Source organism: Protopterus annectens, chromosome 11.part0 (assembly GCF_019279795.1).
Source record: "Protopterus annectens isolate FY-2018-M chromosome 11.part0, PAN1.0, whole genome shotgun sequence".
NCBI classification, from domain to species: domain Eukaryota; kingdom Metazoa; phylum Chordata; order Ceratodontiformes; family Protopteridae; genus Protopterus; species Protopterus annectens.
The window spans coordinates 1330563254-1330579468 of NC_056745.1; the positions used below are offsets into that span (position 1 = coordinate 1330563254).

Here is a 16215-nt window from a genome sequence, read left to right on the forward strand (position 1 = left end):
TTTATTTGCCTCCTGCACATAAATCTGGTACCATGCGAGGGAATCGCCCTCAAGTCCTTGTGTTGAGCAGTCTTGTCTGCCTCCATCTTAAGAGAAGCCAAGTAGACCGTGAATTTCTCTTTCATGCCTCTTCAGGTGTCCAGGCTGAAATTAATTAAAGTATGGGAGTTCTTTACATTCAGCTCCTCTCCAAAGCAGTAAAGACAATTTTAGTGTCGATCTTCTCTCATGACCTTTCAGTCATTTGAATATTTCACGGGTTTACGTTTCTTAGTCATTGAACATGAAACAGTTTCTTCAGTGAGTGTCAGGATCAATATTCCAAATGTGTCAGCAACAGAAAAGAATGTGTAGACACAAGGGCTGGGCATGCTCATCACTGCTGCTCATGATATTATGTCATGCAGATACACTGGGCTTGCTCGACTCCGAGCATGGGAGTTTCAGGGAAAAAAATGCCAAAAATAAGAGAGAAGGAAAGGCAATTCCAACTGTACACCCAATTATAAGGTTGTCAATATCAGATCTAGGGGTTCTAGACAATATTTTTAAGACTTGCATATTACCATCCTACAGGCCTTCTCTAAGCCTAATCAAAGACTCTATCCAGAATAAGAGTTTTCCTGTCCCAGCAGATTGTGTCTAGTTCAAAGCTCATGAAACTAAGCCTAGGTCAGTGCAGAATCAGCATCTTCTCAAGATTCTAGTCTTCATCTGAGCGCCTGACAGACAAAACTGTATAAATGAATACAGGTACAGTATTTGTGCAGACAGTTCCAAGTTCATATAAGACCAATTTAATATGTTTTTGTCATTCTATTTACTCCTGCCCTCCCTACTGACCTTCGAGGATTTCCCTCTCTGCTTACAGAGCTGACCTGTTCATTCCACGAGAAGCTAGAACCATACAGTCCATCTGTTCCTCCTAGGAGCAAGGACTGATAAATGAAGAGTGGTGAGATCAGGGATGTGGATTTTATGCTTGCACCTTAGTTCCTATGCATGCCCATTAACGTGCCACATGATTCAGTCTGCAACTGGTATCACTGGGGCTGTCACTCACTTCTGCAAGTGATGTAATCCCTCCTCAGGATGCCCTGCATCCCTTTAATTTAGTAATTTTGTGTAGTCTGGAGATGTACCCCTTTCTAGCCCTGAAACAGATGAGCAAGCACTGCCTCTTTACCCTCTCTCAAACCTCACCAGCTCTTCCACTGTCTGGGCCACTAAGTGAAACCACATCATCTGGGCTGCAGTCAGGGTTTTTCCTCTTTATGTCAATGAATACAGCTAATTAAGTGGCTTTAGAGGTGCAGCACAATCAGTACTTGGATGCCCAGGACAAGAACACCTAGATTTTTTTTCCAATAGCAAGAAAGAGCTGAATTGCTTGCTGGACTGTCAATCTTTGCTCTGTGACTCTTGGCAAATCAGTTAGCCAGAAAGCACTCCCTGGTCATCACTGGAAATAGGCATGTGTATTTAGTGGATTTACCTAGACATCATAGGTTCATAGGTAGGTACTAGGCTATCAGCCCTGGGGCCTATACAAGCCCAGCCAAAAAGGTACCCTGGCTTTTGCCACCCAAGAAAATTATTTTCCTGTGCCACTGTCGAGCAGAGCCACAGAGGTGATCCCTGGGTGACAAATAAATAAAACTTAAAAATCTCAACAAAGAAGCTTGATTTCTTACACTATTTGATACAGAAATTTACCATGGACACCTCCCTTCCAGGCTGGGAAGCACATTTAGGAATGTTCAGACTCAGAGTGTTTAGTCAGACTTAAAGAAGGGTACCCCAATAAAATTCATGGCAGTTTTCAGAGCTCTTCTAACTTTTCTAACTTTCTTAAAAGGAAAAGATACAGATGTCCACACTTTCAGGGAAAAAAACATGTCCTGCTTCTGGTGACCTGTCACTTACCAGGCATACATAAATCCATTAAGATCTTCTGAGCTTGTCCGTATCAAAGGCTTATTAATGGAAAACCTTGTACTGCATGCTAGAAAAAGACTTTCCAGCAAAAGACAAGAGCTACATGTCTTTACACAGTCAGCAATGAAAAGCTGACAAGTACTGAAGCTGTCTTAGCAGGTCTCCTGTTTCTCTCGTGGAAAGGAAAGTTTGCTTGCTTTATTGGTTACAGCATTCCTGATTTTTTCCTGTTCAAAGGGAAGTCCCTGAAGTCAAAGGGAAAGGCCTAGAATGATTCTAATAGCCCTGACCCCACCCAACTAGACAAAACACATCTAGATCTCTTCCTTCACCAGATGTTCTGCACAGTACCTCAGACACTTTTAGCTCTGTGGAATCTTATGTCTCAGAAAAAGGACAAATACTCCATGTAAACTCCATTTTTCTCAGCGTATATGTTTAGCTGCAAGGCAACTGTCACAGCTTGGATAGACATGTCAATAAAGCTATTAGAAGAGGAGTTCAAGTGTTTACTCTCTGAAGTAGAAGGGGCTTGCCATTTTAGTTGATCTCCAAGGAGTCTGATTCTCTTTCATGTAGGTGTCTGCCATCCTGATGATTTGCTTTTTTCTCACTGGTAGTAAAATGTCCTATTTGATGGTCAAAATTCATGAGTCATCATCATCAGTGTCTACCTTTCATGACTCGGCTGAAGGCAGGACAGTAGCCTGCACTGATGTGATCCACACATTCTTACAAAATATTCTTCACATGAAACCTTATACTAGAAACTCGGCCCCCAGCTGATAAAGTTTTGTATAGGAACCTAGGAAACTCTCTCTCATGTTTCTGATATGTTAAGTTGAAGTTTCTACCCTAAAAGCTCTTGTTTCCAGTGACTATTACCTTGGCCAACAGGAGAACGACTAACAAAAGAAGCTAAAATAAACATCACAAAACAAATCATGCAGACTTGTATGATTTGTAAACGATTGGTCCTTACCACTCCCCAGCTAAATGGCATATAAAGAAGTTGCCTCTGTCAGTAGAGCTCAGTACCATCATATTAAGCAACAAAGGATCCATGTCATACTAAGTCCAACTGAAATCTAGGAAGATATGACACAGACAGGAAGTGCTAAATGAAAGCCATCAAATTCAGTCTTACACAAATTAGAACCTTTCTTTCTTTCTTCCAGTATTTCTGTCTACCCCTCTGTGGGCCATTAGCTTACTTCAAGTGTCTCTCTTCAATCACTGGGTCTACAACATCTTACTTCCTCGCCCAGACTAACTCCATCCACGTTTATGGCCACTGAGAATACTGGAGCATCTTGGGTAGTATCATACTGCTGCCAAGGGACTGTTTTTTCTTTAAGGCCTACCTATCCCCTCCCCTCTGAATGAAAAGGTACTGTCCAAAGGACTGTAGTGCAATTGGCTTGCAGCATATCATCCATGCATCAATGTGCAATTCAGACAAAACCTTGCTTACCCCCTTGCAGGCAACACCCCTCCCCCCCGACTTCCTGGTTTCCACCAACAATCGACCACTGGAGTATATCTAAGCATGTGCCCTCTTCCTTATCCCTGCCCCTGAAAAGGCTGGGCTGATGTAAGCTGCTGAAATCCACCTCTCATTTGGTTCCTCCAGTGCCTGAGCCACTAATCAATTATGGGTCATCTGGGTTGAGCTCAGGGTTCCATCCCCTTACTCCAGAGAGTTGGAAGCAAAGTAGAACCTCTCACAGGCAAAAGGCTAATCCACCAAACCATCCCGATGGAGTATCAGAAATAAAACAAGCTTGTAAGTCAGGAGTCAGTCAAGCAATTTGCAACACTCCACAAGGATGGTGATCAGAGATAAGGACTGATTGTTAATGGAAATGGTGCAATATTCACAGCACCCACGGTCCTGCAGCTCAGAAAAACACTCTAGATGAAGAAACATCTAAAAAGGAATTTTTCCTATGTCAGGAATATTAATGCTACTTTGTACACCAATTCAAAAAGAGGCATTGTTAATGATTCCAGAATACAATTCATATTCAAGGGAGTAAAGGGATGTTCTTCAAAGGGTTAATATTAAACAACCATTTAAGAAATTATTTAACTATCAAAGAAGAATATAAAAAGGGACCCCTCAGAAGGCATGTGGGTGAGTACAGCAATGAACCGCTGATTGACAAGAATGGAGACCCTTATTAAAGAATTCTGAAAGGTAATTTAAGACATACAAACACCATACTCAATGTGGTGCACATTTCAACCATTTATACTGTAACCATTAATTTTTCTAAAACACAAATGAAATGCTCAGAACCAAGAAACTTGAACACAGTATATCAGAGACAGGTAAACTCTTAGCTTTTTGTATTAAAAAAAAAAAGAGTTCTTTTTCTCTAAGTATTGGCAACACCTGAACCCCTGAGACAGTTGTAATAATTAATGGGTATAGAGGGTGGAAGGGGTTTGCTTACCACAAAAAAAAATCACTGGGTTCAGATAAATATCCATTCACAGTTATCTGATCGCCGATTTTATGCTCTGTAAGACATTTAGATTGTTGGCAGACCACAAATAAAAAAATATACAAATGATGTTTTCTTACCTTTTATTGGACCAGCAAGACTTAAAAACAAAATAAAGTTCCATTTGAAATCAAACTGCAGCATTTAGCAGTGAGGTTGAATGACCCCATGGATAGAAGCACCTTACTGTGACACTAGAAAAGAAAAAATCCAATACAAAAGTACAAGGGAAGGACCAGCTATGATGTTGAAACTACTAACTTCAAAATACACAACTCCAGTAAAGCTTAGGACTAATAATTACAATGGCGTACAATCCAGTTTAAAATATTTACTTCAGTACTTTCATGCCTGAGAAAAGGACAACCACAAGAAATATAGTAACAGAAAGATCTACATCAATTTTGATTTGTGAAGCCGCTAAGTAAGGAAGCTGGATTTTTGATTTTGATAAGTTAAATGGAATGCAGATCTGTTAATAAAATAATTTAGCTCTTGGTACCCCACACTATTCAAGATCAGAAACTCGTTCTCAGACATGAACACAGAATCACTGTTTACTGCCTACTAGTCTCCTTTACTAGCCTGAATTTCAGCACTGCATCCTTCCCTGAGGCAAGGAAACTACTAACTGTCATTCATTTATTCAACATTCTTTCTATAATGCAAGCGTTTCTTTACAGCACACCAGTGGATTACCTGTACAACAAGTTCCCTTAAACGTTGTCTCACAGGCTCAAGATCAGATGGCTCCTGGCAATTCACACTAAATATAGGCTTCTCAATTTCCAGATGATGAAACAAACTTTTGGCTTGAATATGCAACAATTCAAAAAAGCTGTTTACTGAAAGAGAAGGAGAAATTTGTCAAGTGAAACCTAAGGAAAAAAATACAGTAAACAGGAATGGTAAGAAAAGACAGAGTTCCTTTATCAGGGACAGAATGCAGTAAGCTTTGTGTACTGTTTACAGGTGTCAGCATACTGTGCAAAAGGCATGTTATTTAATCAACACCTGAAACAGAAGAGAAAATCATACTGTGCTTTGTATCATACAATAATTATTGCTGGAGGGTAAGTTTTACAGGGACACCACTGCTGTATCAATATCCTTGAAATTCTTGAAGTCCCAAGGACAGCTAAGCTCTTTAAAGTAAATAACACATACAAGACTAAATCACAAGCACACAGTAACAGGGATGTCCTATAAATACTAATTTCGTATAACAATAAATAGCACTTTCTAAATGCATAATAATGTACTTTTCAAGTTTTTATGTCATTCAATAGTTGCACATATTTAGTCAATCACATAAATTGTGGTTGGCGTTTTGCAGTTATAATTTCTCCCTGTTTGACATGTTTGGTTAACTAGGTTGTTTAGGTGGGCTGAGAACCTTATTCAGTGAAGGACCAGGAGTATTGTCTAGATAGAAAGACTAGATAGCTGAATATTCTACCTTCATCACTCAGTACTCGAACAAAACTGAGCATGTGTTTTCTGTAGACTGACACATGCACAAGAGTGGTGGTGGAGGAAGTTCAACATTGCTGTATATTACTTTGAAGTACATAAAACATTTTTTGACTCATGCCTTGTTTTTACACACAAACACAATCTCTAAATGCCTATAGGTATGATGTAACTTTGGTCACTATTAAATACTGTCTGTCTTCATTATTAATTACCTGTGCATCAAAATGGAGGCACTAGATTCCTGTGGGGAGCTGTCCAACTAAAGAAGCTATGGGTTAGTGTCAACCAGCACGAACAGTCCACTTCAAAAGGTGGTAACTAAAAACACTGGCATAGATACTCACGGACAGAGTAAAAAAATGCAGAGTTCCAAACAAATGCATTTTATTTTTTTTATTAATTCATATGTATTTGTTAACCAAGTTAGACCACTGATCTCCATGGACCTTTTTCAGATTCAGCCCAAAGCACCGTCAGGTTAAGTAAATTGCTCAGTCACACAATTAAACAATAGAGGCTAAGGGAATCAACCTTTGAACCACTGGAGCATGAGAAACAGCTCATTAACAGACCATTAATACTCTGCACCAACTGACAGACTTAAAACTGATATCATCCCTGATGTCACTGCCAGCTTAGTACTAGACACTAGCATGGCAGAGTGCCTCCTAAGTTGAATGATCATATTTGAAGATCATGTTTTTTCCCTCACATCACTTCTTAAATCAAACTTCCGATAGTTACAATGCAGTGCAGCATTACAGATGGAAACCATACTCCTGATAAGCTGCCTATGAAAAAGACACCACAGTGAGGTCACACCATACCAGCGTGAATGTATATTTTTACTCAATAAGATTTTATGTAACGTGAACCAGTTCAATATGCTACTGTGTATCATTTTCGAATACTGCAGAGTCAAGGATGACACTAATATTTAATTATCTGTGTTAATTTACATTGCGTCTTGTATTACAGTGTAGCAATGGCACTTTTCTCCCATATCCTCTGCTGAAAAGGGGTTCTACACTCAGTCAGACTTCCCTGGTCAACATCATCATCTTCTTTTGGCTGTTCCCGTTAGGGGTCGCCACAGCAGATCACCTGTTTCCATTTCTTCCTGTCCTCTGCATCTTGCTCTGTCACACCAACCACCTGCATGTCCTCTCTCACCACATCCATAAACCTTATCTTAGGCCTTCCTCTTTTCCTGTTACCTGGTAGCTTCATCCTTAGCATCTTTTTCCCAATATACTCAGCATCCCTCCTCAGCACATGTCCAAACCAACATAATCGTGCCTCTCTGGCTTTGTCTCCAAACCTTCCAACCTGGGCTGACCCTCTAATATACTTATTCCTAATCCTGTCCACCCTCGTCACACCCAGTGCAAATCTTAACATCTTTAATTCTGCCACATCCAGCTCAAACTCCTGCCTTTTTGTCAATGCCACTGTCTCCAACCCATATAACATAGCTGGTCTCACTACCCTCTTGTAGACCTTCCCTTTCACTCTTACAGGTACTCGTCTGTCACAAATCACTCCTGACATTCTTCTCCACCCACTCCATCCTGCCTGTACTCTCTTTTTCACCTCTCTTTCACACTCGCCGTTACTCTGAACTATTGACCCCAAGTATTTAAACTCATCCACCTTCGCCACCTCTACTCCTTGCATCCTCACCATTCCTCTATCCTCCCTCTCATTCACACACATATATTCTGTCTTAGTCCTGCTGACCTTCATTCCTCTTCTCTCTAGAGCATATCTCCATCTCTCCAGAGTCTCCTCCACCTGTTCCCTACTCTCACTACAGATCACAATGTCATCTGCAAACATCATAGTCCACGGAAACTCCTGTCTGATCTCGTCTGTCAACCTGTCTATCACCATTGCAAATAAGAAAAGGCTCAGAGCTGATCCTTGATATAACCCCACCTCCACCTTAAACGCATCCATCACTCCCACCGCAGACCTCACCGCTGTCACACTACCCTCGTACATATCCTGTACCACTCTTACATACTTTTCTGACACTCCTGACTTCCTCATACAATACCACAACTCCTCTCTAGGCACCCTGTCATATGCTTTCTCTAAGTCTACAAAAACACAATGCAACTCCTTCCGACATTCTCTGTACTTCTCCATCAACACTCTCAGAGCAAAGATCGCATCTGTAGTGCTCTTTCCTGGCATGAAACCATACTGCTGATCACTAATCATCATGCCCCTTCTTAACCTTGCTTCCACTACTCTTTCCCATAACTTCAATCTGTGACTGATCAATTTTATCGCTCTGTAGTTACTGCAGCTCTGCACATCACCCTTATTCTTAAAAATCGGTACCAAAACATTTTTTCTCCATTCCTCAGGCATCCTCTCACTTTCCAAGATTTCATTAAACAATCTGGTTAAAAACTCCACTGCCATTTCACCTAAACACCTCCATGCTTCCACAGGTATATCAAATGAACATAAATAAAAATCTGCATGCTCTTGTGGGAACTATAGTAAAAGTTAAACCTCCCAAGGCACTTGTTCAACATAAAGCAAGAGTTCAGTAGTATTTCATTAAAATTTTGTAGAGAAAAATAAATAATTTAATTAAAACTAATGAAAACTCACATGCACGACAACAATACCTTTCTCCTAACATTCAATTAACTATTACTCATAATTACTATCAGCAACGGGCAGTATCCCAGCTGCTGAAAGTCAAAAGTCATTCTCTGCTTCTTTATACATCATATAAACCAATTTCATTTTGGTACAGCACTTAGAAATAATTCATGATGATTAGATGCATACTGTAACACTATTTGATGCCTTCCTTGTACAACCATATCTTCCATCTCCCCACATCATTTTAACTATAGCTTTACTCAAGATTTAGAACTATTTCACCAGTGCCAGACTTAAAACTGCCCAAATATCTGCACTTATACATCAAATATACATGTGTCTGCAGTTCTGTCTGCCCTTCTGTAGTAACAAAAACATGTCATAGTTCCTTCTGGGATTCTGTTTTGGTACATTAAGATTCCCCTCTTTTCTTTTACTTTATTCTATCTTGGATGTGCCCCACTGGATCATTTTGTTTAATAGGAATGGCTAGAGTTAGAAGCTTAATCGTTACCACATATCCAGTTAATAATGGAATTCCACCTTTAGTTTCTTTGTTAACTGTATTTGTATTTAATAATGGGGAATGTCCTATAAACAGAACATATGTTCAGAAGAGGCTAAGGAGAAAAGCTCCACATGAATGCACATTATCACAAAGACATAAAATACAACATATACTGGATCATAGAATCATATAGCCTCACAGGAGGTTACTAGGCTAATGGCCCTGGGGCCCTTACAAGCCTAGCCAAGAGTTTATCCCCAAAAAAGAATTAATCAGCACCTGTTGTCCCTGTCAATGAGGGACACAGGTGGAAGCCCTGGGACAAATTTGTGGTTTCTCATTCACTCATGAAGGTTGAGCTTGAAGAGGGCCAGTGACGTACTTTGACATGTATAAGGAGTCTTTTCCAGAGATAGGACAGCCTTTGAGAGACAAACCTGTCTTTCCAGCAGGTTTTGTTAATATCACATATTAGATTTAGGCTTTTCGATTGGGTAATGCGCGAGGAGTTAGATTTACGGATATAGAGCATCTCTACTAGAGCAGGGTCCGAGACTGCCTTGTAGGCAAGACACAGATCACCTCAAAGCAATCTGTACTATACACAGTAGAGTGATAGCGATTTGAGCCTGTCCACATAGGAAGTGTGTTGGAGGCCATGGATTCTCTTTGTGAGGTATTTCTGTAGCCTTTCCAGTTGGTGCAGGTGTTTGGAGAGGTACATACCAAAGGCAGCACTGTACTCAATTACCGGCCTGATGAGGGAAGAGCACAGAGAGGTAATAACCTCCTTTTTTCTGGATGCAATCCCTTTACTTATGAGGTGAACCAAGTAAAAGGCTTTTCTGACCACTGCCGCTACATGATGGTCGAATATGAGATTAATGTCAACCTGTGTACCCTGGTCTCTCACCACAGGTTGTGTGCTTAGGGGGTTACCATTGCTGTAGTAAACAGTAGAGGTCATGTTTTGCCAAATGGTATGATACATTTCTTTGTGTTTAACTTAAGGCCATGACTTTGGCACCTGTCATTTGTTGCTGTGAGACACTCTTATAGTATGTTAACATCATTTGGGGAGTAAATGACAGCACCCAACTTACAGACATCTGCAATCTTGGTCAGCCACAGGTCTTTTGTCTTTGCCTGGACCTCTGAGAAGTAGATGCCAAACAGTAGGGGTCCTAGGACAGATCCCTGGAGAACACCACTAGTGACAGGTCTGCTGTCGGAGGTGGAAGCACCTATTTTGACCTTGTGAGTCCTATTGGTGAGCCAGCTGGCCACCCACATGATGATATAGGGATTTACACCAAGTTGTGTTAGCTTTTTGATGATGCCTAAGTGGGGGATTGTGTCACAGGCTTTGGCCAAGTCAAGGTAAGCTGTATGGACTGACTTTCCCTCATTCAGGGCCTTGGTAACAGTCTCGAAAAGGTCAACCAGGTTCAACAGGCAAGATCTGCCTTTGATGAATCCAAACTGGGTGGGGTCAAGTGCTTGGAGATTGCCTATGTCCTTGTTTATAAAGTCCAAAATAATATGCTCTATGGGCTTACAGATCAGACTTGTGAGGGCTAATGGGGCAATAGTTTCCAGGGTCAGTAGTGGCACCACCTTTGTGCATGGGGATGACAATGGCAGTTCCCCACTCTGCTAGAATGAAGTCTGTACTTAGGCTAAGGTTGAAAAGGTGCTCAATGGCGAGGCTAGCACTTGCTGGAGATGGTGCAGAATACAGCCTGGGAAAATATCAGGTTGCATGGAAGCTGTGTACTTTGCTTTGGATATGGCCTTTAACACTTAATCTATGGATATATGAGGTGTGGGATAAGTATCAGGGATGTCGAAAGGGCCTTTGGGGGGACAGGAGGTGAAGTTTGCACTGAACCAATCTCATAGCAGAGATCAGTGTAAGTGGTACCATTAGGAACTGATTCAGAACAAACCTGGGCTTTGCCATGGAGGTTCCTGATATAACTGAAAAAGGCTTTATGGTCACCCTTTGTTTCAGAGGCTAGTTTCGATTCATAATGGACTTTGGAGGTTTTCACTAGTGATCTAATTTGCTTGTTGAGGCTAAGGGGGGAATTTTTCCAGTTGGGAATTTGTGCCTTTTTACCCTTGGACAACAGTTTCTTCCTTTTGTTGCAAAGCCTGTTGATAGAGGATGTCCACAAGACAGATTTTGTGTTTCCTTGAGTAGCAGATTTTAGTTCTGTTGGATATGGTTGAGTCTACGCAGTTGTACAGGTGCTTGTATACTGCAATGGTGTACTGTTCAGCATAGTTGTCTGCGTCCTCTGAGTGTGGCGGTGGTGTGAAGCTACTGATACCCTCCCTTAGAAGGTTGTAGTCAGCTTTTGAGAAGTTTTATAGCCTGGTTACAGCTGGGGGGGGGGGGGGCGGAAATATCGAATGAGACAGACCGATGGTCTGATCTCATCAGGGAAGAATTTACTATGAGGGTGGTGCAGCAGTTGCCCATGTTGGTGAGAACCAAGTCTAGAATGTTATCTCCTTTTGTGAGGGATGAGACAAGCTGGTCTAGTGCATTAGAATTGATGAAGTCAAGGAATCTTTTGGTGAGTGCATTAGAGCAGGAATATTTCACCCAGTCTATGGTGGAGTAGTTAAAGTCACCAAGGATCAGGGTGTTAAGGGATACCTTGATGGAGTCAAGTAGGTCCAGGTAAGAGGAGTGGTATCATGAAGGTGGGTCTACAGCTGGCTATAACTTGGATGGGTGCCTTGCCAATTGTCAGTTGCAGCTGAAGTACTTCTAGTGCAACATGCTGGCAAACCAGTCTGGACGTGTGCTTGTCTTTAATGAAAATAGAGATTCTACCACCCTCAGTCTTCCTGACCTCATTTTGGGGTCAGAATGTGTGGAATGAGGTATAGCCTGGTAAGGCAGGGGTGCTTTCCACAGCCTTGAACTAAGTTTCCATGAATGCACAGATGTCAGCATCTTCCAGTGCAAGGAGAGCCTCCAGTGAGTGCATTTTCAGGTTAAGGCTCCTAGCATTAAGCAGCATGACCATCAATTTGCTAATTGACAGACCTTTTATGTTGAAAGATTTGTCTTTAGGACTTTGCCTAAAAAAGACACAATGGGGCAGGCCCCAATTCAGAAGGGTTACTGTGAGGTTGATACAATGTGTACACACTGCATTAACCTTTCTGCATTCAGAGACCACCCTACCATGGTGCTTTTGCAAAAAGATGTGCAGCGCTACAATGGGTTGTCTCCACAGATATGTTAATGATGCATTTCGGGGAGAGGCATATGCTAACTAGCCATGTGCTCACCTCCAGAACTGCCTGCCGTAAGGTATTTATGCAGCCAACTGATTCACAGAATTGCTCAGTTGTGTAAATTACAACACATTTGCTCCGGGCTGTTCATGGTAATGAACATGGCCAAAAGTTTGGTTCATCCATTATGGTTGGGAGTTTAACAGTTAGGAAGTGTTAGGGGGTCTGTTCGTGGATGCAAGTGAGCAGCTACATGTGTCAGTGAGTGTCTGCCTGACAGTTTGCAGTTGGGGGGTTAGTAATTTAGGTGTATGTGCATAGAATGAATAGGTGTGTGGGGGGTTGTTAAGTGGACTGGAGTGACTGTCATACTTCCACACACCCCTAGACTAACAAGCACAGCCTGCAACATTGGGTCAGCAGGGAACACTAGCCATCAGGGATATTTCATTACCACTGTGCCTTAATGGCATTTAGGAACAGGGGAATCACTAGACAACAGGGAATAACTTTTTACTATATGGTGCCTTAACAGCACTAATACCCAATATTGACTGGGGGGACAGGGAGCCACTAGACACCAGAAAATTACACTTGTATCTCATGGCTTGTGAGCACTTACATATAAAGTGGGTCGGGTGGACGTTACCCACCAGGGATTGCACTTACATATCATGCTTTAAAGGCACTCGCATATAATGTGGGTCAGAGGAAACACTAGCCATCAGGGGTACACTAAGTAGCATGCATTAAAAGGACAAAATAATTACAACGTGAAACAAGGAACCAGTATACAAACAGCATAACTTAAGGCCACTAAAAAGGATTCCAACCCCGTATCCTCCCACAGAAGATATTAGCCCTCCATGCCACAGCATGATTAGAAGTGAAGCTTAACTCCCTGCTTGCTGTTTTTTTTTTTTTTTTTTTTTTTTTTGTATAAGAAATCATGGTTGGTGCAGTTCCTAAGTACTTTTTGGCAGTGATTACAGGTTCACATGTTCATAGGTAAGTATCATGCAATCAATCTGCAGACTACTATAAGCCTAGCCAATAAGATATACTAAAAAGTCTCCCCAGCCTGGAGTAGGGCAATACAAGATAGGCGGGCAGAATATGAGGCCACCCATCCAGTTATCTAAATTTACACTGAAGGTGGCAAGGGTGCTACTCTACTTGACATGCACTGGAAGTTTGTTCCAGTGTTTGGGATGTATTGGGATATGAAACAATCATGCCAACTGCCTTGTACCTTTAACCTGGTATTTGATGAAACATTTGTTCTGTGAAGGCATAGATGGTCAAAGAGGGCTAGATATTTCATGGCTCATCCCCACAGAGGAGTCTGTAAGAAAGTGAGTACAGAGATAAAGAGCTGCTAATCTGTTCTGGTAATCAAGATTTTTGAGGCCACTGATATTTTAACTTAGGAACCTCTGAGGTCTCTCAAGCTAAATTGTATGTTTAGACAAATACATTCCAAATAGGGGCATTACATTCAATAATGGGTCTAATAAAACAGGAGTAAATGAGAATTAAGATTTCCTTGGAGCTACAGGAGATGCCTTTGGAAATCAGAGGAGTCAAACCGAAGACTTTTCTACCTACTGCAGAGACATGATGGTCAAAATATAAGGAATTATTAACAAGAGGGCAGAGGTCTCTCACAACAAGGTCTGGCTTGTATGGTATGGGAAAATGTATTGTTTACTGAAATTATTTATGCAATATTTTTTTTTACATTACATCTACTTTGAGCCTATTGTTCTTGCTCCAGTGGTTAACATGGTTTAACCCACAATGAAGCAATTGTCAGTTAATGGAAAATCGAATAACTCCCAATTTACAACTGTCTGCAAATTTAGATAAACACAGGCCAGGCATGTTGGCCTGAAGGTGTTAGAAACTGATGCCAAATAGGAAAGGGCTCAACACTGAGCCCTGAGGTACAAAACTGGAAACGTTTTTGCTTTCAGAAGTAGCATCTGACACTCTATCCACATAGGTTCTGTCAAACAACCAGTTAGCTATCCATCACATAACATAAGATTTATACTCACATTTACAAGTTTGTCAATTTGAGGAGGTTGGACATCTTATGTATCCAACAGACAGGGTGGAAGGGCAGTGTAGCAAAGCCACTTGGCCTGCAATACAGAGTCTACTACTCAGGAGGAGGACAGGCTAGAAATGGTGTGGGAATTGTAGTGAGGGATAGGCTTCAGAAAACGGTGAAAAATGTCAGCAGAATTAGTGGCAGACTCATGGCAATCAGAATCCAGTGTAATGACAGAGGAGTATTTATCATCTCAGCCTATGCCCCACAGCAGGGTTGTGATAGTGAAGAAAAAGAGTACATTCAGACAGCAGTTGTAGGACCTACTAAATTAAGCAGGACAACATGAACTGGTGTTGATAATGGGTGACTTGAATGCACATACTGGGACAGACAGAAAAGGATATGAGGACTGCCTGTGCCCACGTGGGTGGGGCAACAGTAATAAAAGAGAGGCCATTCTAGACTTCTGTCTAGCAAATGGCTTTATGGTAGCCAACACATGGTTCAAAAAAGAGAGGCAATCACAAGATCACATAAAAAAGTGGCCAACATACAACTCAGGTAGACTTCCTCCTAGTAAGGAAAGGGCCCTGGGGTCGGATCAGTGACTGTAAAGTCATCCCCAGTGAAACAGTTGGCCCACAGCATAAACCAGTGACTGTCACACTCATCTGCAAGCAGTGGACAGAGAAGAATCTAAGGTCAACAGAGACCAGGTTGAAGACCTGGAAGTTGACTGGAGATAAAGTACAGCAGTTCAATGAATTACTCAGTGCTCTAGCACCTCAAGAAGAAGAGGAAATAGATGGAGTTGAAGAATGGCTGTGCCTCAAAACAGAATTTAGAGGGGCTACAGAACAGACATGTGGTAGTCAGGTATGGAAATAAGGTACATAAGGAATGCTGGTGGTGGAATACATAAGTCCAGAAAGTCAACAAAAGAAAGAAAGAACGGAGGAGTGCAGAAAAATGTGGAGATAGAAAAGACACACCAGGCTAGGAAGGAAGACCGTCTGGCTAAGAGAGGTGTTACAATAGCAAAGAACAAGGCATCGTAGGCACTCTACCAACTTCTGGATAGTGACTCAGTAAAATGCACAAAGAAACTCTATCAGATTGCAAGTCAAAGACAGAAAGATAAACAAGATGGTTAGACACCCTTCATATGGGATGCCAGAAAACCATTCTCACCAGTCCACAGGACATCAAAGGCAGATGGAAGGAATACTTCCAACAGTTTCTGAATAAAGAAAACCCACAGACGCTGTACTGCCCCAGACACAGCCTATGGTGAGAGAAGAGGAGGAGCCCATCCCATAAGAAGTAAGAAGAGCACTAAGGAAAATTAAGTCAGGGAAATCAGCAGGCTCAGATGAGGTTACAGCAGACATGATAAAGAAATTGGGTGAGGTAAGGGAGAAATGGTTGCTGAGGGTACTCACAGCAATGTGAAGAGAAAGCTGTATCTCAAACGACAGGACAATAAGCATACTAGTGTCACTGTTCAAGAACAAGGGGGACATTCACAAACATGGGCAATATAGAGGTAACAAACTAATTTTACACTACAAGAAAGTTCTGCAGAGGGTGACTGATTAATGAAGAGTAGAAAGTAAGATGGGAAATGAGCAGTTCGGATTCAGATCAGGATGCAGCACAACCAACCCAATGTTTGCAGTGAGACAGATATTTGAGAAGAAGTTAGAAATGAGGAAAGAGTCCAACTGGGTATTCCTAGACTTGGAAAAAGCATATGACAAGCTCCCAAGAAAGCTGATTTGGGCAGTCCTGCAGTGGTCTGAAGTCCCAGAAATATTGGTAGAATTAATGCAAGCAATGTA

At 41.5% G+C, this 16215-nt stretch overlaps 1 protein-coding gene across 3 annotated transcripts in view; it reads right to left on the reverse strand.

Moving 5' to 3' along the window:
* The window catches only part of LOC122815837 (death-associated protein kinase 1-like), a 913045-nt gene that overhangs the window by 176812 nt on the left and 720018 nt on the right, over positions 1-16215 (reverse strand). For all 3 annotated transcript variants that reach the window (XM_044088647.1, XM_044088646.1, XM_044088648.1), the window contains one exon: positions 5148-5293. In XM_044088647.1, the coding sequence (XP_043944582.1) occupies positions 5148-5293 (146 nt within the window). The remainder of the gene's footprint in view (positions 1-5147; positions 5294-16215) is intronic.